General features: G+C 34.8%; 1 protein-coding gene across 4 annotated transcripts in view; it reads left to right on the forward strand.

The window, feature by feature from the left end:
* The window catches only part of LOC144352019 (uncharacterized), a 140,921-nt gene extending 135,281 nt beyond the window's left edge, over window positions 1-5,640 (forward strand). For all 4 annotated transcript variants that reach the window (XM_085506854.1, XM_085506856.1, XM_085506855.1 and 1 more), the window contains exon 15: window positions 406-5,640. In XM_085506854.1, coding sequence (XP_085362980.1) covers window positions 406-507 — 102 coding nt within the window. In that variant the 3' untranslated portion in view covers window positions 508-5,640. The remainder of the gene's footprint in view (window positions 1-405) is intronic.
* The last annotated feature ends 18,531 nt before the right edge of the window (window positions 5,641-24,171 follow it).

A 24,171-nucleotide genomic window follows, 5' to 3' on the forward strand; every position in this document is an offset into this window, starting at 1 on the left:
TGGCATATCAGTGCAGCATTTCAAAGCAGTTACATCACATAAATATGCTGCACTTCCCTTCATTGTTATGTCATACTAGTATAAATCAGTATGTTCTATTAAATTCATCACTGAGGGCATGATTTTGGTTCTTGCAAAGCATTCAGGCAGCAAGTCTTGCCTTATATCAAGTTTAAATCCTGACTCTCTATTAGAACTGAGATCAAGTTTTTTTCCACACATGCTGTGAAAATTTTCTATAGACAAACATTGGTAGAGCATTTACACTACTGTATTCATCTATATCTAAGAATAACTGAATCACATACCAATTTTTACCATGTTTTACACCTGTTACAGCCTTAATGATGATGATAATGGCCATAGCAATTAATAACAATTTCTTTATTTATTCCTTTTTCACAGGTTAATTTGTCTTTAGAGACTTTAAAACAGCAGGCTATGGAAAAGAATCGAAATAATGAAAATGAAGTATTCTCTAATCATGATGTTCATGCAGAACACTAACACTTTACCTGAATAGTGCATAGCAACCATAAATACAACACTGCATCAGACACACAAATCTGTTGTTGTTGTCTGCAACCTCATTCATCATGATACCACTAACCTGAGAATTGGACTCAACTTCAATTGTTCCATCAAGGAAGTTCAGTGTCTGGTACAACCAACACAAATATGACCAAGTGAATTGACTTTACATGGATGAGAATTGTCTGTGTAAAAGCTGTTAAAACACATGATGACTTAATTATATGTTAGGTTATATGCCTAATTCCACCCGGATTGTACCATTTAGGGATATTGAGTTAATATGCCTTATTCCACCCAGATTGTACCATTTAGGGATACTGGGTTAATATGCCAAATTCCACTGGATTGTACCATTAGGGGTACTGGGTTAATATGCCTAATTCCACCCAGATTGTATCATTTAGGGATACTGGGTTAATATGCCTAATTCCACACAGATTGTACCATTCAGGGATACTGGGTTAATATGCCTGATTCAACCCAGATTGTAACATTCAGGGATATTGAGTTAATATGCCTTATTCCACCCAGATTGTACCATTTAGGGATACTGGGTTAATATGCCTAATTCCACTGGATTGTACCATTAGGGGTACTGGGTTAATATGCCTAATTCCACCCAGATTGTATCATTTAGGGATACTGGGTTAATATGCCTAATTCCACACAGATTGTACCATTCAGGGATACTGGGTTAATATGCCTAATTCCACCCAGATTGTACCATTTAGGGATACTGGGTTAATATGCCTAATTCCACCCAGATTGTACCATTCAGGGATACTGGGTTAATATGCCTAATTCCACCCAGATTGTATCGTTTAGGGATACTGGGTTAATATGCCTAATTCCAATGGATTGTACCATTAGCTATATTGGTTTAATATGCCTGATTCAACCCAGATTGTACCATTTAGGGATACTGGGTTAATATGCCTAATTCCACCCGGATTGTATCATTTAGGGATACTGGGTTAATATGCCTAATTCAACCCTGATTGTACCATTCAGGGATATTGGGTTAATATGCCTAATTACACTGGATTGTACCATTTAGGGATGCTGGGTTAATTTGCCTAATTCCACCCAGATTGTATCATTTAGGGATACTGGGTTAATATGCCTAATTCCACACAGATTGTACCATTCAGGGATACTGGGTTAATATGCCTAATTCCACCCAGATTGTACCATTTAGGGATACTGGGTTAATATGCCTAATTCCACCCAGATTGTACCATTCAGGGATACTGGGTTAATATGCCTAATTCCACCCAGATTGTATCGTTTAGGGATACTGGGTTAATATGCCTAATTCCAATGGATTGTACCATTAGCTATATTGGTTTAATATGCCTGATTCAACCCAGATTGTACCATTTAGGGATACTGGGTTAATATGCCTAATTCCACCCGGATTGTATCATTTAGGGATACTGGGTTAATATGCCTAATTCAACCCTGATTGTACCATTCAGGGATATTGGGTTAATATGCCTAATTACACTGGATTGTACCATTTAGGGATGCTGGGTTAATTTGCCTAATTCCACCCATATTATACCATTTAGGGACACTGGGTTAATATGCCTACCTACCAACACACTTACTCACCCACCCCCAAAACGCCCCACCCTACCTTTTGACATTTACAATGCAATATTTGAGTAAACTGATGTAGTACGTGACTTCTAGCAATAGATACTTAAGATGGAACATTTACAGCTAGATTTACATTTTTGCAAAATTTAAAAATGTAAAAATAAATAACAAGTTATTACTTGTTAAATTTTCTTATGATAAAATTACAAATTAGTGACAGGTTTGTTCGTGATTTTAAATTACCAAATTCTAATTGTGTTTAAATGAGCACAAAAAAATATAAAATTCATTCTCAGATTAAATGTTTTTTTGAGAATATCCATTTAATCCTTGGCACAGATATTTTCATTATGATTCCAAATTTTGTAGTAGTCAATTCAGTTGAAAGTCTATAGTTGTGTGTAAGTTGCAAAAACCCATATACCGGTAGTTTAAAAGAAAACTTGGTAATCTACTTAAACAAAACATAAAAGCTTGTATAATTTAGAAAAACTTAAAAAGAATAAATATAAAGCCTGAAGTTGTTTTATAAAAACCTTGAAGTGAGATTTGTTGGCAATAAGATAGGGAGTGTTTTGTATCATTATAGCACATTAAGAATAGGCTATGTGAATAGCTTCATTTGAGAGTAAATATAATCCTTGTATGTAATGAAAATTCTATTTTGCCATGCATGTATTTATTTATTTGTTGTTGGAGTACTTGTATTTGATACAGTGTTTGCAATATGTATTACCCGGTAGGTGTCACATATTGTTTTTGTGCTTGCTGAATATTTTTAATATACACCAGTACTTAATTTGATTTGATATATCAGACTGTTAATTTGTTTGCATGTTACAGACATAGACTGCTTGATTTGTAAGTTCTTTGTACAAGTTATATTGATAGACTAGTCTGTCCATATAATTGTCCTATAGTGTTGGCATATGGAACATACAAGTATTGATAATCTACACATTTTTTAAAAACTGAATGTTTTATATTGTGTATTACACTCGTTGTATTTAGTTCATTTATACTGTGATAAAATCAATGCAGTGCTCATGATGGTTGTAATAGAGGTACCAGTAATATGGTGTACCTCATTTGCTTTTATATTAAAAACTTGTTTTATTTTTGATGTTTAAATTTGCTGTATTTTTATCCCTAGTCCCTGAACACAGTATGAAGGGAGTGCGTTTTATCAAAGTTATTTTAAAATGTATTGTAGTCTTAATGTTTTTAGATTCACCTAAATTTTCTGTGTTTGTCAGGCTGGTTTCCTGAACTGACAGTTGAGATATAGTTTTATAATAACTGTAGTCAAGCAGATTTATAATAATTTACCTAATGTGTTGTTGACTGTTATAGCAAGTACATGTTTAGTAAACATAATTTTTTTGCCAAATAATTCTGAATATTTGTTTTAACATGATGCAGGTCATAGTTCAAGCTGCTAAAACAATTTATTATTTGTGATGTTTTGCAATTTGCTTTAATTATGGCATACACTCTTAGCATAATGTTATATAATCCCTCCTAATAACCCAAAATTATTTTTTCAAATGTGTTAACTTTGCTTGTTAGCAAAATACATATACTTTTAGTTAATTGTATATTTATGATTGGTTTGCCAGCAATTTAATTTATTACCTGTTACTATGTATATGTATATCTGTAGTATTTGATTTAATGTTCATTATCATAAGATAAAATGGTAAATATTATTAATTATATTTTTAAACCTGATGTAAACACTTGATATAAATAGAATCTATGCAAATCAGAACTTTATATGTAAATATTTGTTAATTTGATATTTATGGGTCTACGAATCCACAGCTATGTCTAATTGTCTAATTTTAGCTCTCAAAGTTTACAGCATACATTATATTACAGATTGTCTATGGACATTGACTCGCTACATCAACTTTATATGTTAATCATCTTCTTAAAAACCATTAGTTTTAACAGTTTTGTACTTACTACAAACATGTTTCTTGGGTGATTCTCTCTCAGATTTATTCATTTTGTGACAATAAATTCAATTCTCTAATTTTAGTGAATATTTTCAACTTCTTATTGATAAGAATTGTTCATTTCATGATGATAACTTTGGTTCCCTAATTTCAATGAATATTTTTGGTAACAAATCTACTCTCAACTTCTGCTAGAACAGGCTAATCTGATTGGTGTTTGATATTTTATATGAAGGTACAGTGTGCGTACCTCTGTCAGATTTGATCATTTCATAATGATATCATCAATTATATAGTTTTAGCAAATAGTTCAATAATAATAATATAAGATTATTACGAGAATACCTCAAAGTATGCATGACGACAGTACAGCTTGAGTATCGACCAACATGCAGCGGAGGTTGATAAGCGGCGTGCTGTATGAGTGATAACCTTATTATTATACATCTTTTCCTTCCAAGGATACAAAACCTGATGCCATGTCTGTTTTTATTATTACGCTTGGAACGCTTACGTGCGTAATCATTCCATATTTGGAATTTGCATTTCTTTACATGGTAGGATGAAAATACCCCGTAAAATGCCGCCAGATTATGGCATGCTGTAACTTATGCCGTTACAGTGACAGATGTATAATAATACTCTTTATTTAAATGAGGGTAACATACTAGTAGTATGTATTCACTTTTTCCCTGTGGCCCCAAGTTTCATGATTATTTAAAATGTATGTATTTATATGTAGGTATCTTGGAAGAACCATTGTTATATTGATTTGATGTATTCAGTTTTTTGTAAATTTCATTTGGTAATTTTAAAACACCTTTCATATTATGCACATCAAAAAGCTTAGCTATATCAACCTACAGGCTGCTCGTATTTGTATCATTAACTTGTCAACTAAACTGTATGTTATATCGCCCTCATTGGTAACCGTTTTTTTTTCCTGTTTTTATTATCAACTTGCTAGAACATACTCTGTAACACTTTCTGTCTTCAGTGATAACATTTGATATAAAAGATTACAGTGTACCATCTCTTGACATTTAGATTTTAAGAACTACAAAAATGTCTTTCTAACTGACACTGTTTTGAGTTGTTGTTATTATCAAACTGTCCACTGTTCCAAAATATATGATAGGTTGTAATAAGTGAATGATATATTACATTTCTTTATAACCAAGATATGTCTATGTTGTTGGTGTTTAATCACTTAGAAAAGTAATACAATTCTTCCTCCTAGTCACAAGTTTGTTATTACTTTCAGAGCATGTGGAAATTAGTGAATCACATAAGTATGATGGTGTAGCCCTCTAGTGGCAAGATTAACAACTTAATTTGTTTTTAATAAATATGAATATACTAATTTCACCAAAGATTATCTTGAGATGAAATTTAAATATTGTGTTTTTGCATTTGCCAAAGAATTGTTTAATGTACTGTTTAAATATTCAACCAAGTTTATCAGAATATAATTTGAATATATGTCAATTTGATTTTTTTAAATCATTAACAGATGGACGAAATAAAAACAAGAATTAATCTATTCTGGATTGTTGAGAGTGTGCAATTAATGTATTTTGGATTGTTGTAAATGCAATTCAAGTATTCTGAATTGTTGTAAATGCAATTCTGGTATTCTGGATTGTTGTGAATGCAATTCAAGTATTCTGGATTGTTGTGAGTGCAATTCAAGTATTCTGGATTGTTGTGGGTGCAATTCAAGTATTCTGGATTGTTGTGAGTGCAATTCAAGTATTCTGGATTGTTGTGAATGCAATCAAGTATTCTAGATTGTTGTGAATGCAATTCAAGTATTCTGGATTGTAGTGAATGCAATTCAAGTATTCTGGATTGTTGTGAGTGCAATTCAAGTATTCTGGATTGTAGTGAATGCAATTCAAGTATTCTGGATTGTAGTGAATGCAATTCAAGTATTCTGGATTGTTGTGAGTGCAATTCAAGTATTCTGTATTGTTGTGAGTGCAATTCAAGTATTCTGGATTGTTGTGAATGCAATTCAAGTATTCTGTATTGTTGTGAGTGCAATTCAAGTATTCTGGATTGTAGTGAATGCAATTCAAGTATTCTGGATTGTTGTGAGTGCAATTCAAGTATTCTGTATTGTGAGTGCAATTCAAGTATTCTGGATTGTTGTGAATGCAATTCAAGTATTCTGTATTGTTGTGAGTGCAATTCAAGTATTCTGGATTGTTGTGAATGCAATTCAAGTATTCTGTATTGTTGTGAATGCAATTCAAGTATTCTGGATTGTTGTGAGTGCAATTCAAGTATTCTGTATTGTTGTGAGTGCAATTCAAGTATTCTGGATTGTTGTGAGTGCAATTCAAGTATTCTGGATTGTTGTAAATGCAATTCAAGTAATCTGGATTGTTGTGAGTGCAATTCAAGTATTCTGGATTGTGAGTGCAATCAAGTATTTTAGATTGTTGTAAATGCAATTCAAGTAATCTGGATTATTGTGAGTGCAATTCAAGTATTCTGGATTGTTGTGAATGCAATTCATGTGTTCTGGATTGTTGTGAATGCAATTCTGGTATTCTGGATTGTTGTGAGTGCAATTCAAGTATTCTGGATTGTTCTGAGTGCAATTCTGGTATTCTGGATTGTTGTGAGTGCAATTCTGGTATTCTGGATTGTTGTGAGTGCAATTCTGGTATTCTGGATTGTTGTGAATGCAATTCAAGTATTCTGGATTGTTGTGAGTGCAATTCTGGTATTCTGGATTGTTGTGAATGCAATTCAAGTATTCTGGATTGTTGTGAATGCAATTCAAGTATTCTGGATTGTTGTGAATGCAATTCAAGTATTCTGGATTGTTGTGAATGCAATTCAAGTATTCTGGATTGTTGTGAATGCAATTCAAGTATTCTGGATTGTTGTGAGTGCAATTCATGTATACTGGATTGGTGTGAGTGCAATTCAAGTATTCTGGATTGTTGTGAATGCAATTCATGTATACTGGATTGTTGTGAGTGCAATTCATGTATACTGGATTGTTGTGAGTGCAATTCAAGTATTCTGGATTGTTGTGAGTGCAATTCAAGTATTCTGGATTGTTGTGAATGCAATTCATGTATACTGGATTGATGTGAGTGCAATTCATGTATACTGGATTGTTGTGAGTGCAATTCAAGTATTCTGCATTGTTGTGAGTGCAATTCAAGTATTCTGGATTGTGAGTGCAATCAAGTATTCTGGATTGTTGTGAGTGCAATTCACGTATTCTGGATTGCTGTGAATGCAATTCAAGTATTCTTGTTTGTTGTGAGTGCAATTCAAGTATTCTGGATTGTGAGTGCAATCAAGTATTCTAGATTGTTGTGAGTGCAATCAAGTATTCTGGATTGATGTGAATGCAATTCAAGTATTCTGGATTGTTGTGAATGCAATTGTTGTATTCTGGATTGTTGTGAATGCAAGTGTGGTATTCTGGATTGTTGTGAGTGCAATTCAAGTATTCTGGATTGTAGTGAGTGCAATTCAAGTATTCTGGATTGTTGTGAGTGCAATTCAAGTATTCTAGATTGTGAGTGCAATCAAGTATTTTAGATTGTTGTGAGTGCAATTCAAGTATTCTGGATTGTTGTGAATGCAATTCATGTATTCTGGATTGTTGTGAATGCAATTCATGTATTCTGGATTGTTGTGAATGCAATTCAAGTATTCTGGATTGTTGTGAATGCAATTCTGGTATTCTGGATTGTTGTGAATGCAATTCATGTATACTGGATTGTTGTGAGTGCAATTCATGTATACTGGATTGGTGTGAGTGCAATTCATGTATTCTGGATTGTTGTGAGTGCAATTCAAGTATTCTGGATTGTTGTGAGTGCAATTCAAGTATTCTGGATTGTTGTGAGTGCAATGCAAGTATTCTGGATTGTTGTGAGTGCAATTCAAGTATTCTGGATTGTTGTGAGTGCAATTCAAGTATTCTGGATTGTTGTGAATGCAATTCAAGTATTCTGTATTGTTGTGAGTGCAATTCAAGTATTCTGGATTGTAGTGAATGCAATTCAAGTATTCTGGATTGTTGTGAGTGCAATTCAAGTATTCTGTATTGTTGTGAGTGCAATTCAAGTATTCTGGATTGTTGTGAATGCAATTCAAGTATTCTGGATTGTTGTGAGTGCAATTCATGTATACTGGATTGGCGTGAGTGCAATTCAAGTATTCTGGATTGTTGTGAATGCAATTCATGTATACTGGATTGTTGTGAGTGCAATTCATGTATACTGGATTGGTGTGAGTGCAATTCAAGTATTCTGGATTGTTGTGAGTGCAATTCAAGTATTCTGGATTGTTGTGAGTGCAATTCAAGTATTCTGGATTGTTGTGAATGCAATTCATGTATACTGGATTGGTGTGAGTGCAATTCATGTATACTGGATTGTTGTGAGTGCAATTCACGTATTCTGGATTGCTGTGAATGCAATTCAAGTATTCTTGTTTGTTGTGAGTGCAATTCAAGTATTCTGGATTGTGAGTGCAATCAAGTATTCTGGATTGATGTGAATGCAATTCAAGTATTCTGGATTGTTGTGAATGCAATTGTTGTATTCTGGATTGTTGTGAATGCAATTCAAGTATTCTGGATTGTTGTGAATGCAATTCTGGTATTCTGGATTGTTGTGAATGCAATTCATGTATACTGGATTGTTGTGAGTGCAATTCATGTATACTGGATTGGTGTGAGTGCAATTCAAGTATTCTGGATTGTTGTGAGTGCAATTCAAGTATTTTAGATTGTTGTGAGTGCAATTCAAGTATTCTGGATTGTTGTGAATGCAATTCATGTATTCTGGATTGTTGTGAATGCAATTCATGTATTCTGGATTGTTGTGAATGCAATTCAAGTATTCTGGATTGTTGTGAATGCAATTCTGGTATTCTGGATTGTTGTGAATGCAATTCATGTATACTGGATTGTTGTGAGTGCAATTCATGTATACTGGATTGGTGTGAGTGCAATTCATGTATTCTGGATTGTTGTGAGTGCAATTCAAGTATTCTGGATTGTTGTGAGTGCAATTCAAGTATTCTGGATTGTTGTGAGTGCAATGCAAGTATTCTGGATTGTTGTGAGTGCAATTCAAGTATTCTGGATTGTTGTGAGTGCAATTCAAGTATTCTGGATTGTTGTGAATGCAATTCAAGTATTCTGTATTGTTGTGAGTGCAATTCAAGTATTCTGGATTGTAGTGAATGCAATTCAAGTATTCTGGATTGTTGTGAGTGCAATTCAAGTATTCTGTATTGTTGTGAGTGCAATTCAAGTATTCTGGATTGTTGTGAATGCAATTCAAGTATTCTGGATTGTTGTGAGTGCAATTCATGTATACTGGATTGGCGTGAGTGCAATTCAAGTATTCTGGATTGTTGTGAATGCAATTCATGTATACTGGATTGTTGTGAGTGCAATTCATGTATACTGGATTGGTGTGAGTGCAATTCAAGTATTCTGGATTGTTGTGAGTGCAATTCAAGTATTCTGGATTGTTGTGAGTGCAATTCAAGTATTCTGGATTGTTGTGAATGCAATTCATGTATACTGGATTGGTGTGAGTGCAATTCATGTATACTGGATTGTTGTGAGTGCAATTCACGTATTCTGGATTGCTGTGAATGCAATTCAAGTATTCTTGTTTGTTGTGAGTGCAATTCAAGTATTCTGGATTGTGAGTGCAATCAAGTATTCTGGATTGATGTGAATGCAATTCAAGTATTCTGGATTGTTGTGAATGCAATTGTTGTATTCTGGATTGTTGTGAATGCAATTCAAGTATTCTGGATTGTTGTGAATGCAATTCTGGTATTCTGGATTGTTGTGAATGCAATTCATGTATACTGGATTGTTGTGAGTGCAATTCATGTATACTGGATTGGTGTGAGTGCAATTCAAGTATTCTGGATTGTTGTGAGTGCAATTCAAGTATTCTGGATTGTTGTGAGTGCAATTCAAGTAATCTGGATTGTTGTGAGTGCAATGCAAGTATTCTGGATTGTTGTGAGTGCAATTCAAGTATTCTGGATTGTTGTGAGTGCATTTCAAGTATTCTGGATTGTTGTGAGTGCAATTCAAGTATTCTGGATTGTTGTGAGTGCAAATCAAGTATTCTGGATTGTGAGTGCAATTCAAGTATTCTGGATTGTGAGTGCAATCAAGTATTTTAGATAGTTGTGAGTGCAATTCAAGTATTCTGGATTGTTGTGAGTGCAATTCAAGTATTCTGGATTGTTGTTAGTGCAATGCAAGTATTCTGGATTGTTGTGAGTGCAATTCAAGTATTCTGGATTGTTGTGAGTGCAATTCAAGTATTCTGGATTGTTGTGAATGCAATTCATGTATTCTGGATTGTTGTGAGTGCAATTCAAGTATTCTGGATTGTAGTGAATGCAATTCAAGTATTCTGGATTGTTGTGAGTGCAATTCAAGTATTCTGTATTGTTGTGAGTGCAATTCAAGTATTCTGGATTGTTGTGAATGCAATTCAAGTATTCTGGATTGTTGTGAGTGCAATTCATGTATACTGGATTGGCGTGAGTGCAATTCAAGTATTCTGGATTGTTGTGAATGCAATTCATGTATACTGGATTGTTGTGAGTGCAATTCATGTATACTGGATTGGTGTGAGTGCAATTCAAGTATTCTGGATTGTTGTGAGTGCAATTCAAGTATTCTGGATTGTTGTGAGTGCAATTCAAGTATTCTGGATTGTTGTGAATGCAATTCATGTATACTGGATTGGTGTGAGTGCAATTCATGTATACTGGATTGTTGTGAGTGCAATTCAAGTATTCTGGATTTTTGTGAGTGCAATTCAAGTATTCTGGATTGTGAGTGCAATCAAGTATTCTGGATTGTTGTGAGTGCAATTCACGTATTCTGGATTGCTGTGAATGCAATTCAAGTATTCTTGTTTGTTGTGAGTGCAATTCAAGTATTCTGGATTGTGAGTGCAATCAAGTATTCTGGATTGATGTGAATGCAATTCAAGTATTCTGGATTGTTGTGAATGCAATTGTTGTATTCTGGATTGTTGTGAATGCAATTCAAGTATTCTGGATTGTTGTGAATGCAATTCTGGTATTCTGGATTGTTGTGAATGCAATTCATGTATACTGGATTGTTGTGAGTGCAATTCATGTATACTGGATTGGTGTGAGTGCAATTCAAGTATTCTGGATTGTTGTGAGTGCAATTCAAGTATTCTGGATTGTTGTGAGTGCAATTCAAGTATTCTGGATTGTTGTGAGTGCAATGCAAGTATTCTGGATTGTTGTGAGTGCAATTCAAGTATTCTGGATTGTTGTGAGTGCATTTCAAGTATTCTGGATTGTTGTGAGTGCAATTCAAGTATTCTGGATTGTTGTGAGTGCAAATCAAGTATTCTGGATTGTGAGTGCAATTCAAGTATTCTGGATTGTGAGTGCAATCAAGTATTTTAGATAGTTGTGAGTGCAATTCAAGTATTCTGGATTGTTGTGAATGCAATTTTGGTATTCTGAATTGTTGTGAGTGCAATTCACGTATTCTGGATTGCTGTAAATGCATTTCAAGTATTCTGGATTGTTGTGAGTGCAATTCAAGTATTCTGGATTGTTGTGAATGCAATTCATGTATTCTGGATTGTTGTGAATGCAATTCAAGTATTCTGGATTGTTGTGAATGCAATTCTGGTATTCTGGATTTTTGTGAGTGCAATTCTGGTTTTCTGTATTGTGAGTGCAATTATGGTATTCTGGATTGTTGTGAATGCAATTCTGGTATTCTGGACTGTTGCGAGTGCAATTCATGTATTCTGGATTGTTGTGAATACAATTCGGATATTCTGGATTGCTGCGAATGCAATTCTGGTATTCTGGATTGTTGTGAATGTAATTCATGTATTCTGGATTGTTGTGAATGCAATTCAAGTATTCTGGATTGTTGTGAATGCAATTCAAGTATTCTGGATTGATGTGAATGCAATTCAAGTATTCTGGATTGTTGTGAGTGCAATTCAAGTATTCTGGATTGTAGTGAATGCAATTCAAGTATTCTGGATTGTAGTGAATGCAATTCAAGTATTCTGGATTGTTGTGAGTGCAATTCATGTATTCTGGATTGTTGTGAATGCAATTCAAGTATTCTGGATTGTTGTGAATGCAATTCTGGTATTCTGGATTGTTGTGAGTGCAATTCTGGTATTCTGGATTGTTGTGAGTGCAATTCTGGTATTCTGGATTGTTGTGAGTGCAATTCTGGTATTCTGGATTGTTGTGAATGCAATTCAAGTATTCTGGATTGTTGTGAATGCAATTCAAGTATTCTGGATTGTTGTGAATGCAATTCAAGTATTCTGGATTGTTGTGAATGCAATTCAATTATTCTGGATTGTTGTGAATGCAATTCAAGTATTCTGGATTGTTGTGAGTGCAATTCATGTATACTGGATTGGTGTGAGTGCAATTTAAGTATTCTGGATTGTTGTGAATGCAATTCATGTATACTGGATTGTTGTGAGTGCAATTCATGTATACTGGATTGGTGTGAGTGCAATTCAAGTATTCTGGATTGTTGTGAGTGCAATTCAAATATTCTGGATTGTTGTGAATGCAATTCATGTATACTGGATTGGTGTGAGTGCAATTCATGTATACTGGATTGTTGTGAGTGCAATTCAAGTATTCTGGATTGTTGTGAGTGCAATTCAAGTATTCTGGATTGTTGTGAGTGCAAATCAAGTATTCTGGATTGTGAGTGCAATTCAAGTATTCTGGATTGTGAGTGCAATCAAGTATTTTAGATAGTTGTGAGTGCAATTCAAGTATTCTGGATTGTTGTGAATGCAATTTTGGTATTCTGAATTGTTGTGAGTGCAATTCATGTATTCTGGATTGCTGTAAATGCATTTCAAGTATTCTGGATTGTTGTGAGTGCAATTCAAGTATTCTGGATTGTGAGTGCAATCAAGTATTCTAGATTGTTGTGAGTGCAATCAAGTATTCTGGATTGATGTGAATGCAATTCAAGTATTCTGGATTGTTGTGAATGCAATTGTTGTATTCTGGATTGTTGTGAATGCAAGTGTGGTATTCTGGATTGTTGTGAGTGCAATTCAAGTATTCTGGATTGTAGTGAGTGCAATTCAAGTATTCTGGATTGTTGTGAGTACAATTCAAGTATTCTAGATTGTGAGTGCAATCAAGTATTTTAGATTGTTGTGAGTGCAATTCAAGTATTCTGGATTGTTGTGAATGCAATTCATGTATTCTGGATTGTTGTGAATGCAATTCATGTATTCTGGATTGTTGTGAATGCAATTCAAGTATTCTGGATTGTTGTGAATGCAATTCTGGTATTCTGGATTGTTGTGAATGCAATTCATGTATACTGGATTGTTGTGAGTGCAATTCATGTATACTGGATTGGTGTGAATGCAATTCAAGTATTCTGGATTGTTGTGAATGCAATTCTGGTATTCTGGATTGTTGTGAATGCAATTCATGTATTCTGGATTTTTGTGAGTGCAATTCTGGTTTTCTGTATTGTGAGTGCAATTATGGTATTCTGGATTGTTGTGAATGCAATTCTGGTATTCTGGATTGTTGCGAGTGCAATTCATGTATTCTGGATTGTTGTGAATACAATTCGGATATTCTGGATTGCTGCGAATGCAATTCTGGTATTCTGGATTGTGGTGAATGTAATTCATGTATTCTGGATTGTTGTGAATGCAATTCAAGTATTCTGGATTGTTGTGAATGCAATTCAAGTATTCTGGATTGTTGTGAATGCAATTCAAGTATTCTGGATTGTTGTGAGTGCAATTCAAGTATTCTGGATTGTAGTGAATGCAATTCAAGTATTCTGGATTGTAGTGAATGCTATTCAAGTATTCTGGATTGTTGTGAGTGCAATTCATGTATTCTGGATTGTTGTGAATGCAATTCAAGTATTCTGGATTGTTGTGAATGCAATTCTGGTATTCTGGATTGTTGTGAGTGCAATTCTGGTATTCTGGATTGTTGTGAGTGCAATTCTGGTATTCTGGATTGTTGTGAGTGCAATTCTGGTATTCTGGATTGTTGTGAATGCAATTCAAGTATTCTGGATTGTTGTGAATGCAATTCAAGTATTCTGGATTGTTGTGAATGCAATTCAAGTATTCTGGATTGTTGTGAATGCAATTCAATTATTCTGGATTGTTGTGAATGCAATTCAAGTATTCTGGATTGTTGTGAGTGCAATTCATGTATACTGGATTGGTGTGAGTGCAATTTAAGTATTCTGGATTGTTGTGAATGCAATTCATGTATACTGGATTGTTGTGAGTGCAATTCATGTATACTGGATTGGTGTGAGTGCAATTCAAGTATTCTGGATTGTTGTGGGTGCAATTCAAGTATTCTGGATTGTTGTGAATGCAATTCATGTATACTGGATTGGTGTGAGTGCAATTCATGTATACTGGATTGTTGTGAGTGCAATTCAAGTATTCTGGATTGTTGTGAGTGCAATTCAAGTATTCTGGATTGTTGTGAGTGCAAATCAAGTATTCTGGATTGTGAGTGCAATTCAAGTATTCTGGATTGTGAGTGCAATCAAGTATTTTAGGTAGTTGTGAGTGCAATTCAAGTATTCTGGATTGTTGTGAATGCAATTTTGGTATTCTGAATTGTTGTGAGTGCAATTCACGTATTCTGGATTGCTGTAAATGCATTTCAAGTATTCTGGATTGTTGTGAGTGCAATTCAAGTATTCTAGATTGTGAGTGCAATCAAGTATTTTAGATTGTTGTGAGTGCAATTCAAGTATTCTGGATTGTTGTGAATGCAATTCATGTATTCTGGATTGTTGTGAATGCAATTCTAGTATTCTGGATTGTAGAGAATGCAATTCTGGTATTCTGGATTTTTGTGAGTGCAATTCTGGTTTTCTGTATTGTGAGTGCAATTCTGGTATTCTGGATTGTTGTGAGTGCAATTCATGTATACTGGATTGGTGTGAGTGCAATTCAAGTATTCTGGATTGTTGTGAATGCAATTCATGTATACTGGATTGTTGTGAGTGCAATTCATGTATACTGGATTGTTGTGAGTGCAATTCAAGTATTCTGGATTGTTGTGAGTGCAATTCAAGTATTCTGGATTGTTGTGAATGCAATTCATATATACTGGATTGATGTGAGTGCAATTCATGTATACTGGATTGTTGTGAGTGCAATTCAAGTATTCTGGATTGTTGTGAGTGCAATTCAAGTATTCTGGATTGTGAGTGCAATCAAGTATTCTGGATTGTTGTGAGTGCAATTCACGTATTCTGGATTGCTGTGAATGCAATTCAAGTATTCTTGTTTGTTGTGAGTGCAATTCAAGTATTCTGGATTGTGAGTGCAATCAAGTATTCTAGATTGTTGTGAGTGCAATCAAGTATTCTGGATTGATGTGAATGCAATTCAAGTATTCTGGATTGTTGTGAATGCAATTGTTGTATTCTGGATTGTTGTGAATGCAAGTGTGGTATTCTGGATTGTTGTGAGTGCAATTCAAGTATTCTGGATTGTAGTGAGTGCAATTCAAGTATTCTGGATTGTTGTGAGTGCAATTCAAGTATTCTAGATTGTGAGTGCAATCAAGTATTTTAGATTGTTGTGAGTGCAATTCAAGTATTCTGGATTGTTGTGAATGCAATTCATGTATTCTGGATTGTTGTGAATGCAATTCATGTATTCTTAATTGTTGTGAATGCAATTCAAGTATTCTGGATTGTTGTGAATGCAATTCTGGTATTCTGGATTGTTGTGAATGCAATTCATGTATACTGGATTGTTGTGAGTGCAATTCATGTATACTGGATTGGTGTGAGTGCAATTCAAGTATTCTGGATTGTTGTGAGTGCAATTCAAGTATTCTGGATTGTTGTGAGTGCAATTCAAGTATTCTGGATTGTTGTGAGTGCAATGCAAGTATTCTGGATTGTTGTGAGTGCAATTCAAGTATTCTGGATTGTTGTGAGTGCAATTCAAGTATTCTGGATTGTTGTGAATGCAATTCAAGTATTCTGTATTGTTGTGAGTGCAATTCAAGTATTCTGGATTGTAGTGAATGCAATTCAAGTATTCTGGATTGTTGTGAGTGCAATTCAAGTATTCTGGATTGTTGTGAGTGCAATTCAAGTATTCTGTATTGTTGTGAGTGCAATTCAAGTATTCTGGATTGTTGTGAATGCAATTCAAGTATTCTGGATTGTTGTGAGTGCAATTCATGTATACTGGATTGGCGTGAGTGCAATTCAAGTATTCTGGATTGTTGTGAATGCAATTCATGTATACTGGATTGTTGTGAGTGCATCCAAGTATTCTGGATTGTTGTGAGGGCAATTCATGTATTCTGGATTATTATGAGTGCAATTTAGGTATAATGGATCGTTGTGAGTGCAATTCTGCTATTCTGGATTCATTGTGAGTGCAAATCATGTATTCTGGATTATTGTGAGTGCAATTCTGGTATTCTGGATTGTTGTGAATGCAATTCAAGTATTCTGGATTGTTGTGAGAGCAATTCAAGTATTCTGGATTATTGTGAGTGCAATTCTGGTATTCTGGATTGTTGTGAATGCAATTCAAGTATTCTGGATTGTTGTGAGAGCAATTCTCGTATTCTGGATTGTTGTGAGTGCGATTCTGGTATTTTGGATTGTTGTCAGTGCAATTCATGTATTCTGGATTGTTGTGAGTGCAATTCATGTATTCTGGATTGTTGTGAATGCAATTCAAGTATTCTGGATTGTTGTGAGTGGAATTCTGGTATTCTGGATTGTTGTGAATGCAATTCAAGTATTCTGGATTGTTGTGAGTGCAATTCTGGTATTCTGGATTGTGGTGAATGCAATTCAAGTATTCTGGATTGTTGTGAGTGCAATTCAAGTATTCTGGATTGCTGTGAATGCAATTCTGATATTCTGGATTGTTGTGAGTGAAATGCTGGTATTCTGGATTGTTGTGGGTACAATTCACTTATTCTAGATTGTTGTGAGTGCAATTCATGTATTCTGGATTGTTGTGAGTGCAATTCAAGTATTCTGGAATGTTTTGAGTGCAATTCAAGTATTCTGGATTGTTGTGAGAGCAATTCTCGTATTCTGGATTGTTGTGAGTGCGATTCTGGTATTTTGGATTGTTGTCAGTGCAATTCATGTATTCTGGATTGTTGTGAGTGCAATTCATGTATTCTGGATTGTTGTGAATGCAATTCAAGTATTCTGGATTGTTGTGAGTGGAATTCTGGTATTCTGGATTGTTGTGAATGCAATTCAAGTATTCTGGATTGTTGTGAGTGCAATTCTGGTATTCTGGATTGTGGTGAATGCAATTCAAGTATTCTGGATTGTTGTGAGTGCAATTCAAGTATTCTGGATTGCTGTGAATGCAATTCTGATATTCTGGATTGTTGTGAGTGAAATGCTGGTATTCTGGATTGTTGTGGGTACAATTCACTTATTCTAGATTGTTGTGAGTGCAATTCATGTATTCTGGATTGTTGTGAGTGCAATTCAAGTATTCTGGAATGTTTTGAGTGCAATTCAAGTATTCTGGATTGTTGTGAGAGCAATTCTCGTATTCTGGATTGTTGTGAGTGCGATTCTGGTATTTTGGATTGTTGTCAGTGCAATTCATGTATTCTGGATTGTTGTGAGTGCAATTCATGTATTCTGGATTGTTGTGAATGCAATTCAAGTATTCTGGATTGTTGTGAGTGGAATTCTGGTATTCTGGATTGTTGTGAATGCAATTCAAGTATTCTGGATTGTTGTGAGTGCAATTCTGGTATTCTGGATTGTGGTGAATGCAATTCAAGTATTCTGGATTGTTGTGAGTGCAATTCAAGTATTCTGGATTGCTGTGAATGCAATTCTGATATTCTGGATTGTTGTGAGTGAAATGCTGGTATTCTGGATTGTTGTGGGTACAATTCACTTATTCTAGATTGTTGTGAGTGCAATTCATGTATTCTGGATTGTTGTGAATGCAATTCAAGTATTCTGGAATGTTTTGAGTGCAATTCAAGTATTCTGGATTGTTGTGAGTGCATCCAAGTATTCTGGATTGTTGTGAGTGCAATTCAAGTATTCTGGATTATTGTGAGTGCAATTTAGGTATAATGGATCGTTGTGAGTGCAATTCTGTTATTCTGGATTCGTTGGGAGTGCAAATCATGTATTCTGAATTATTGTGAGTGCAATTCTGGTATTGTGGATTGTTGTGAATGCAATTCATGTTTTCTGGATTGTTGTGAATGCAATTCAAGTATTCTTGAATGTTGTGAATGCAATTCAAGTATTCTGGATTGTTGTGAGAGCAATTTTGGTATTTTGGATTGTTGTCAGTGCAATTCATGTATTCTGGATTGTTGTTAGTGCAATTCATGTATTCTGGATTGTTGTGAGTGCAATTCAAGTATTCTGGATCATTGTGAGTGCAATTCAAGTATTCTGGATTATTGTGAGTGCAAATTAAGTATTCTGGATTGTTGTGAGTGCAATACTGGTATTCTGGATTGTTTTGAATGCAATTCAAGTATTCTGGATTGTTGTGAGAGCAATTCTGGTATTTTGGATTTTGTCAGTGCAATTCATGCATTCTGGATTGTTGTTTGTGCAATTCATGTATTCTGGATTGTTGTGAATGCAATTCAAGTATTCTCGATTGTTGTGAGTGCAATTCAAGTATTCTGGATTGTTGTGAGTGCAATACTGGTATTCTGGATTGTTTTGAATGCAATTCATGTATTCTGGATTGTTGTGAGAGCAATTCTCGTATTCTGGATTGTTGTGAGTTCAATTCTGGTATTTTGGATTGTTGTCAGTGCAATTCATGTATTCTGGATTGTTGTGAGTGCAATTCATGTATTCTGGATTGTTGTGAATGCAATTCAAGTATTCTGGATTGTTGTGAGTAGAATTCTGGTATTCTGGATTGTTGTGAATGCAATTCAAGTATTCTGGATTGTTGTTAGTGCAATTCAAGTATTCTGGATTGTTGTGAGTGCAATTCTGGTATACTGGATTGCTGTGAATGCTATTCAAGTATTCTGGATTGTTGTGAATGCAATTCAAGTATTCTGGATTGTTGTGAGTGCAATTCAAGTATTCTGGATTGTTGTGAGTGCATCCAAGTATTCTGGATTGTTGTGAGTGCAATTCAAGTATTCTGGATTATTGTGAGTGCAATTCAAGTATTCTGGATTATTGTGAGTGCAATTTAGGTATAATGGATCGTTGTGAGTGCAATTCTGTTATTCTGGATTCGTTGGGAGTGCAAATCATGTATTCTGGATTATTGTGAGTGCAATTCTGGTATTGTGGATTGTTGTGAATGCAATTCATGTTTTCTGGATTGTTGTGAGTGCAATTCATGTATTCTGGATTGTTGTGAATGCAATTCAAGTATTCTGGATTGTTGTGAGTAGAATTCTGGTATTCTGGATTGTTGTGAATGCAATTCAAGTATTCTGGATTGTTGTTAGTGCAATTCAAGTATTCTGGATTGTTGTGAGTGCAATTCTGGTATACTGGATTGCTGTGAATGCTATTCAAGTATTCTGGATTGTTGTGAATGCAATTCAAGTATTCTGGATTGTTGTGAATGCAATTCAAGTATTCTGGAATGTTTTGAGTGCAATTCAAGTATTCTGGATTGTTGTGAGTGCATCCAAGTATTCTGGATTGTTGTGAGTGCAATTCAAGTATTCTGGATTATTGTGAGTGCAATTTAGGTATAATGGATCGTTGTGAGTGCAATTCTGTTATTCTGGATTCGTTGGGAGTGCAAATCATGTATTCTGGATTATTGTGAGTGCAATTCTGGTATTGTGGATTGTTGTGAATGCAATTCATGTTTTCTGGATTGTTGTGAATGCAATTCAAGTATTCTTGAATGTTGTGAATGCAATTCAAGTATATTCTGGATTGTTGTGAGAGCAATTTTGGTATTTTGGATTGTTGTCAGTGCAATTCATGTATTCTGGATTGTTGTTAGTGCAATTCATGTATTCTGGATTGTTGTGAGTGCAATTCAAGTATTCTGGATCATTGTGAGTGCAATTCAAGTATTCTGGATTATTGTGAGTGCAAATTAAGTATTCTGGATTGTTGTGAGTGCAATACTGGTATTCTGGATTGTTTTGAATGCAATTCAAGTATTCTGGATTGTTGTGAGAGCAATTCTGGTATTTTGGATTTTGTCAGTGCAATTCATGCATTCTGGATTGTTGTTTGTGCAATTCATGTATTCTGGATTGTTGTGAATGCAATTCAAGTATTCTCGATTGTTGTGAGTGCAATTCAAGTATTCTGGATTGTTGTGAGTGCAATACTGGTATTCTGGATTGTTTTGAATGCAATTCATGTATTCTGGATTGTTGTGAGAGCAATTCTCGTATTCTGGATTGTTGTGAGTTCAATTCTGGTATTTTGGATTGTTGTCAGTGCAATTCATGTATTCTGGATTGTTGTGAGTGCAATTCATGTATTCTGGATTGTTGTGAATGCAATTCAAGTATTCTGGATTGTTGTGAGTGCAATTCAAGTATTCTGGATTGTTGTGAGTGCATCCAAGTATTCTGGATTGTTGTGAGTGCAATTCAAGTATTCTGGATTATTGTGAGTGCAATTTAGGTATAATGGATCGTTGTGAGTGCAATTCTGTTATTCTGGATTCGTTGGGAGTGCAAATCATGTATTCTGGATTATTGTGAGTGCAATTCTGGTATTTTGGATTGTTGTCAGTGCAATTCATGTATTCTGGATTGTTGTTAGTGCAATTCATGTATTCTGGATTGTAGTGAATGCAATTCAAGTATTTTGGATTGTTGTGAGTGGAATTCTGGTATTCTGGTTTGTTGTGAATGCAATTCAAGTATTCTGGATTGTTGTGAGTGCAATTCAAGTATTCTGGATTGTTGTGAGTGCAATTCTGGTATTCTGGATTGTTGTGAATGCAATTCAAGTATTCTGGATAGTTGTGAATGCAATTCAAGTATTCTGGATTGTTGTGAGTGCAATTCAAGTATTCTGGATTGTTGTTTGTGCAATTCATGTATTCTGGATTGTTGTGAATGCAATTCAAGTATTCTGGATTGTTGTGAGTGCAATTCAAGTATTCTGGATTGTTGTGAGTGCAATACTGGTATTCTGGATTGTTTTGAATGCAATTCATGTATTCTGGATTGTTGTGAGTGCAATTTAGGTATAATGGATCGTTGTGAGTGCAATTCTGTTATTCTGGATTCGTTGGGAGTGCAAATCACGTATTCTGGATTATTGTGAGTGCAATTTAGGTATAATGGATCGTTGTGAGTGCAATTCTGTTATTCTGGATTCGTTGGGAGTGCAAATCATGTATTCTGGATTATTGTGAGTGCAATTCTGGTGTTGTGGATTGTTGTGAATGCAATTCATGTTTTCTGGATTGTTGTGAATGCAATTCAAGTATTCTTGAATGTTGTGAATGCAATTCAAGTATTCTGGATTGTTGTGAGAGCAATTTTGTTATTTTGGATTGTTGTCAGTGCAATTCATGTATTCTGGATTGTTGTTAGTGCAATTCATGTATTCTGGATTGTAGTGAATGCAATTCAAGTATTTTGGATTGTTGTGAGTGGAATTCTGGTATTCTGGTTTGTTGTGAATGCAATTCAAGTATTCTGGATTGTTGTGAGTGCAATTCAAGTATTCTGGATTGTTGTGAGTGCAATACTGGTATTCTGGATTGTTTTGAATGCAATTCATGTATTCTGGATTGTTGTGAATGCAATTCAAGTATTCTGGATTGTTGTGAGTAGAATTCTGGTATTCTGGATTGTTGTGAATGCAATTCAAGTATTCTGGATTGTTGTTAGTGCAATTCAAGTATTCTGGATTGTTGTGAGTGCAATTCTGGTATACTGGATTGCTGTGAATGCTATTCAAGTATTCTGGATTGTTGTGAATGCAATTCAAGTATTCTGGATTGTTGTGAGTGCAATTCAAGTATTCTGGATTGTTGTGAGTGCATCCAAGTATTCTGGATTGTTGTGAGTGCAATTCAAGTATTCTGGATTATTGTGAGTGCAATTTAGGTATAATGGATCGTTGTGAGTGCAATTCTGTTATTCTGGATTCGTTGGGAGTGCAAATCATGTATTCTGGATTATTGTGAGTGCAATTCTGGTGTTGTGGATTGTTATGAATGCAATTCATGTTTTCTGGATTGTTGTGAATGCAATTCAAGTATTCTTGAATGTTGTGAATGCAATTCAAGTATTCTGGATTGTTGTGAGAGCAATTTTGGTATTTTGGATTGTTGTCAGTGCAATTCATGTATTCTGGATTGTTGTTAGTGCAATTCATGTATTCTGGATTGTAGTGAATGCAATTCAAGTATTTTGGATTGTTGTGAGTGGAATTCTGGTATTCTGGTTTGTTGTGAATGCAATTCAAGTATTCTGGATTGTTGTGAGTGCAATTCAAGTATTCTGGATTGTTGTGAGTGCAATACTGGTATTCTGGATTGTTTTGAATGCAATTCATGTATTCTGGATTGTTGTGAATGCAATTCAAGTATTCTGGATTGTTGTGAGAGCAATTCTCGTATTCTGGATTGTTGTGAGTACAATTCTGGTATTTTGGATTGTTGTGAGTGCAATTCATGTATTCTTATTGTTGTGAGTGCAATTCATGTATTCCGGATTGTTGTGAACGCAATTCAAGTATTCTGGATTGTTGTGAGTGGAATTCTGGTATTCTGGATTGTTGTGAATGCAATTCAAGTATTCTGGACTGTTGCGAGTGCAATTCAAGTATTCTGGATTGTTGTGAGTGCAATTCTGGTATTCTGGATTGTTGTGAATGCAATTCAAGTATTCTGGATAGTTGTGAATGCAATTCAAGTATTCTGGATTGTTGTGAGTGCAATTCAAGTATTCTGGATTGCTGTGAATGCAATTCTGGTATTCTGGATTGTTGTGAGTGCAATTCAAGTATTCTGGATTGTTGTTAATGTAATTCTGGTATTCTGGATTGTTGTGAATAGAATTCAGGTATTCTGGATTTTTGTGAATGCAATATAAGAACTTTGGCTTGTTGTAAGTGCAATTCAGGTATTCTGGATCATTGTGAGTGCAATTCAAGTATTCTGGATCATTGTGAGTGCAATTCAAGTATTCTGGATCATTGTGAGTGCAATTCAAGTATTCTGGATTATTGTGAGTGCAAATTAAGTATTCTGGATTGTTGTGAGTGCAATACTGGTATTCTGGATTGTTTTGAATGCAATTCAAGTATTCTGGATTGTTGTGAGAGCAATTCTGGTATTTTGGATTTTGTCAGTGCAATTCATGCATTCTGGATTGTTGTTTGTGCAATTCATGTATTCTGGATTGTTGTGAATGCAATTCAAGTATTCTGGATTGTTGTGAGTGCAATTCAAGTATTCTGGATTGTTGTGAGTGCAATACTGGTATTCTGGATTGTTTTGAATGCAATTCATGTATTCTGGATTGTTGTGAGAGCAATTCTCGTATTCTGGATTGTTGTGAGTTCAATTCTGGTATTTTGGATTGTTGTCAGTGCAATTCATGTATTCTGGATTGTTGTGAGTGCAATTCATGTATTCTGGATTGTTGTGAATGCAATTCAAGTATTCTGGATTGTTGTGAGTAGAATTCTGGTATTCTGGATTGTTGTGAATGCAATTCAAGTATTCTGGATTGTTGTTAGTGCAATTCAAGTATTCTGGATTGTTGTGAGTGCAATTCTGGTATACTGGATTGCTGTGAATGCTATTCAAGTATTCTGGATTGTTGTGAATGCAATTCAAGTATTCTGGATTGTTGTGAGTGCAATTCAAGTATTCTGGATTGTTGTGAGTGCATCCAAGTATTCTGGATTGTTGTGAGTGCAATTCAAGTATTCTGGATTATTGTGAGTGCAATTTAGGTATAATGGATCGTTGTGAGTGCAATTCTGTTATTCTGGATTCGTTGGGAGTGCAAATCATGTATTCTGGATTATTGTGAGTGCAATTCTGGT

Source organism: Saccoglossus kowalevskii, chromosome 13, assembly GCF_978046115.1.
Source record: "Saccoglossus kowalevskii chromosome 13, keSacKowa6.1, whole genome shotgun sequence".
In the NCBI taxonomy this organism is placed as follows: Eukaryota; Metazoa; Hemichordata; class Enteropneusta; family Harrimaniidae; genus Saccoglossus; species Saccoglossus kowalevskii.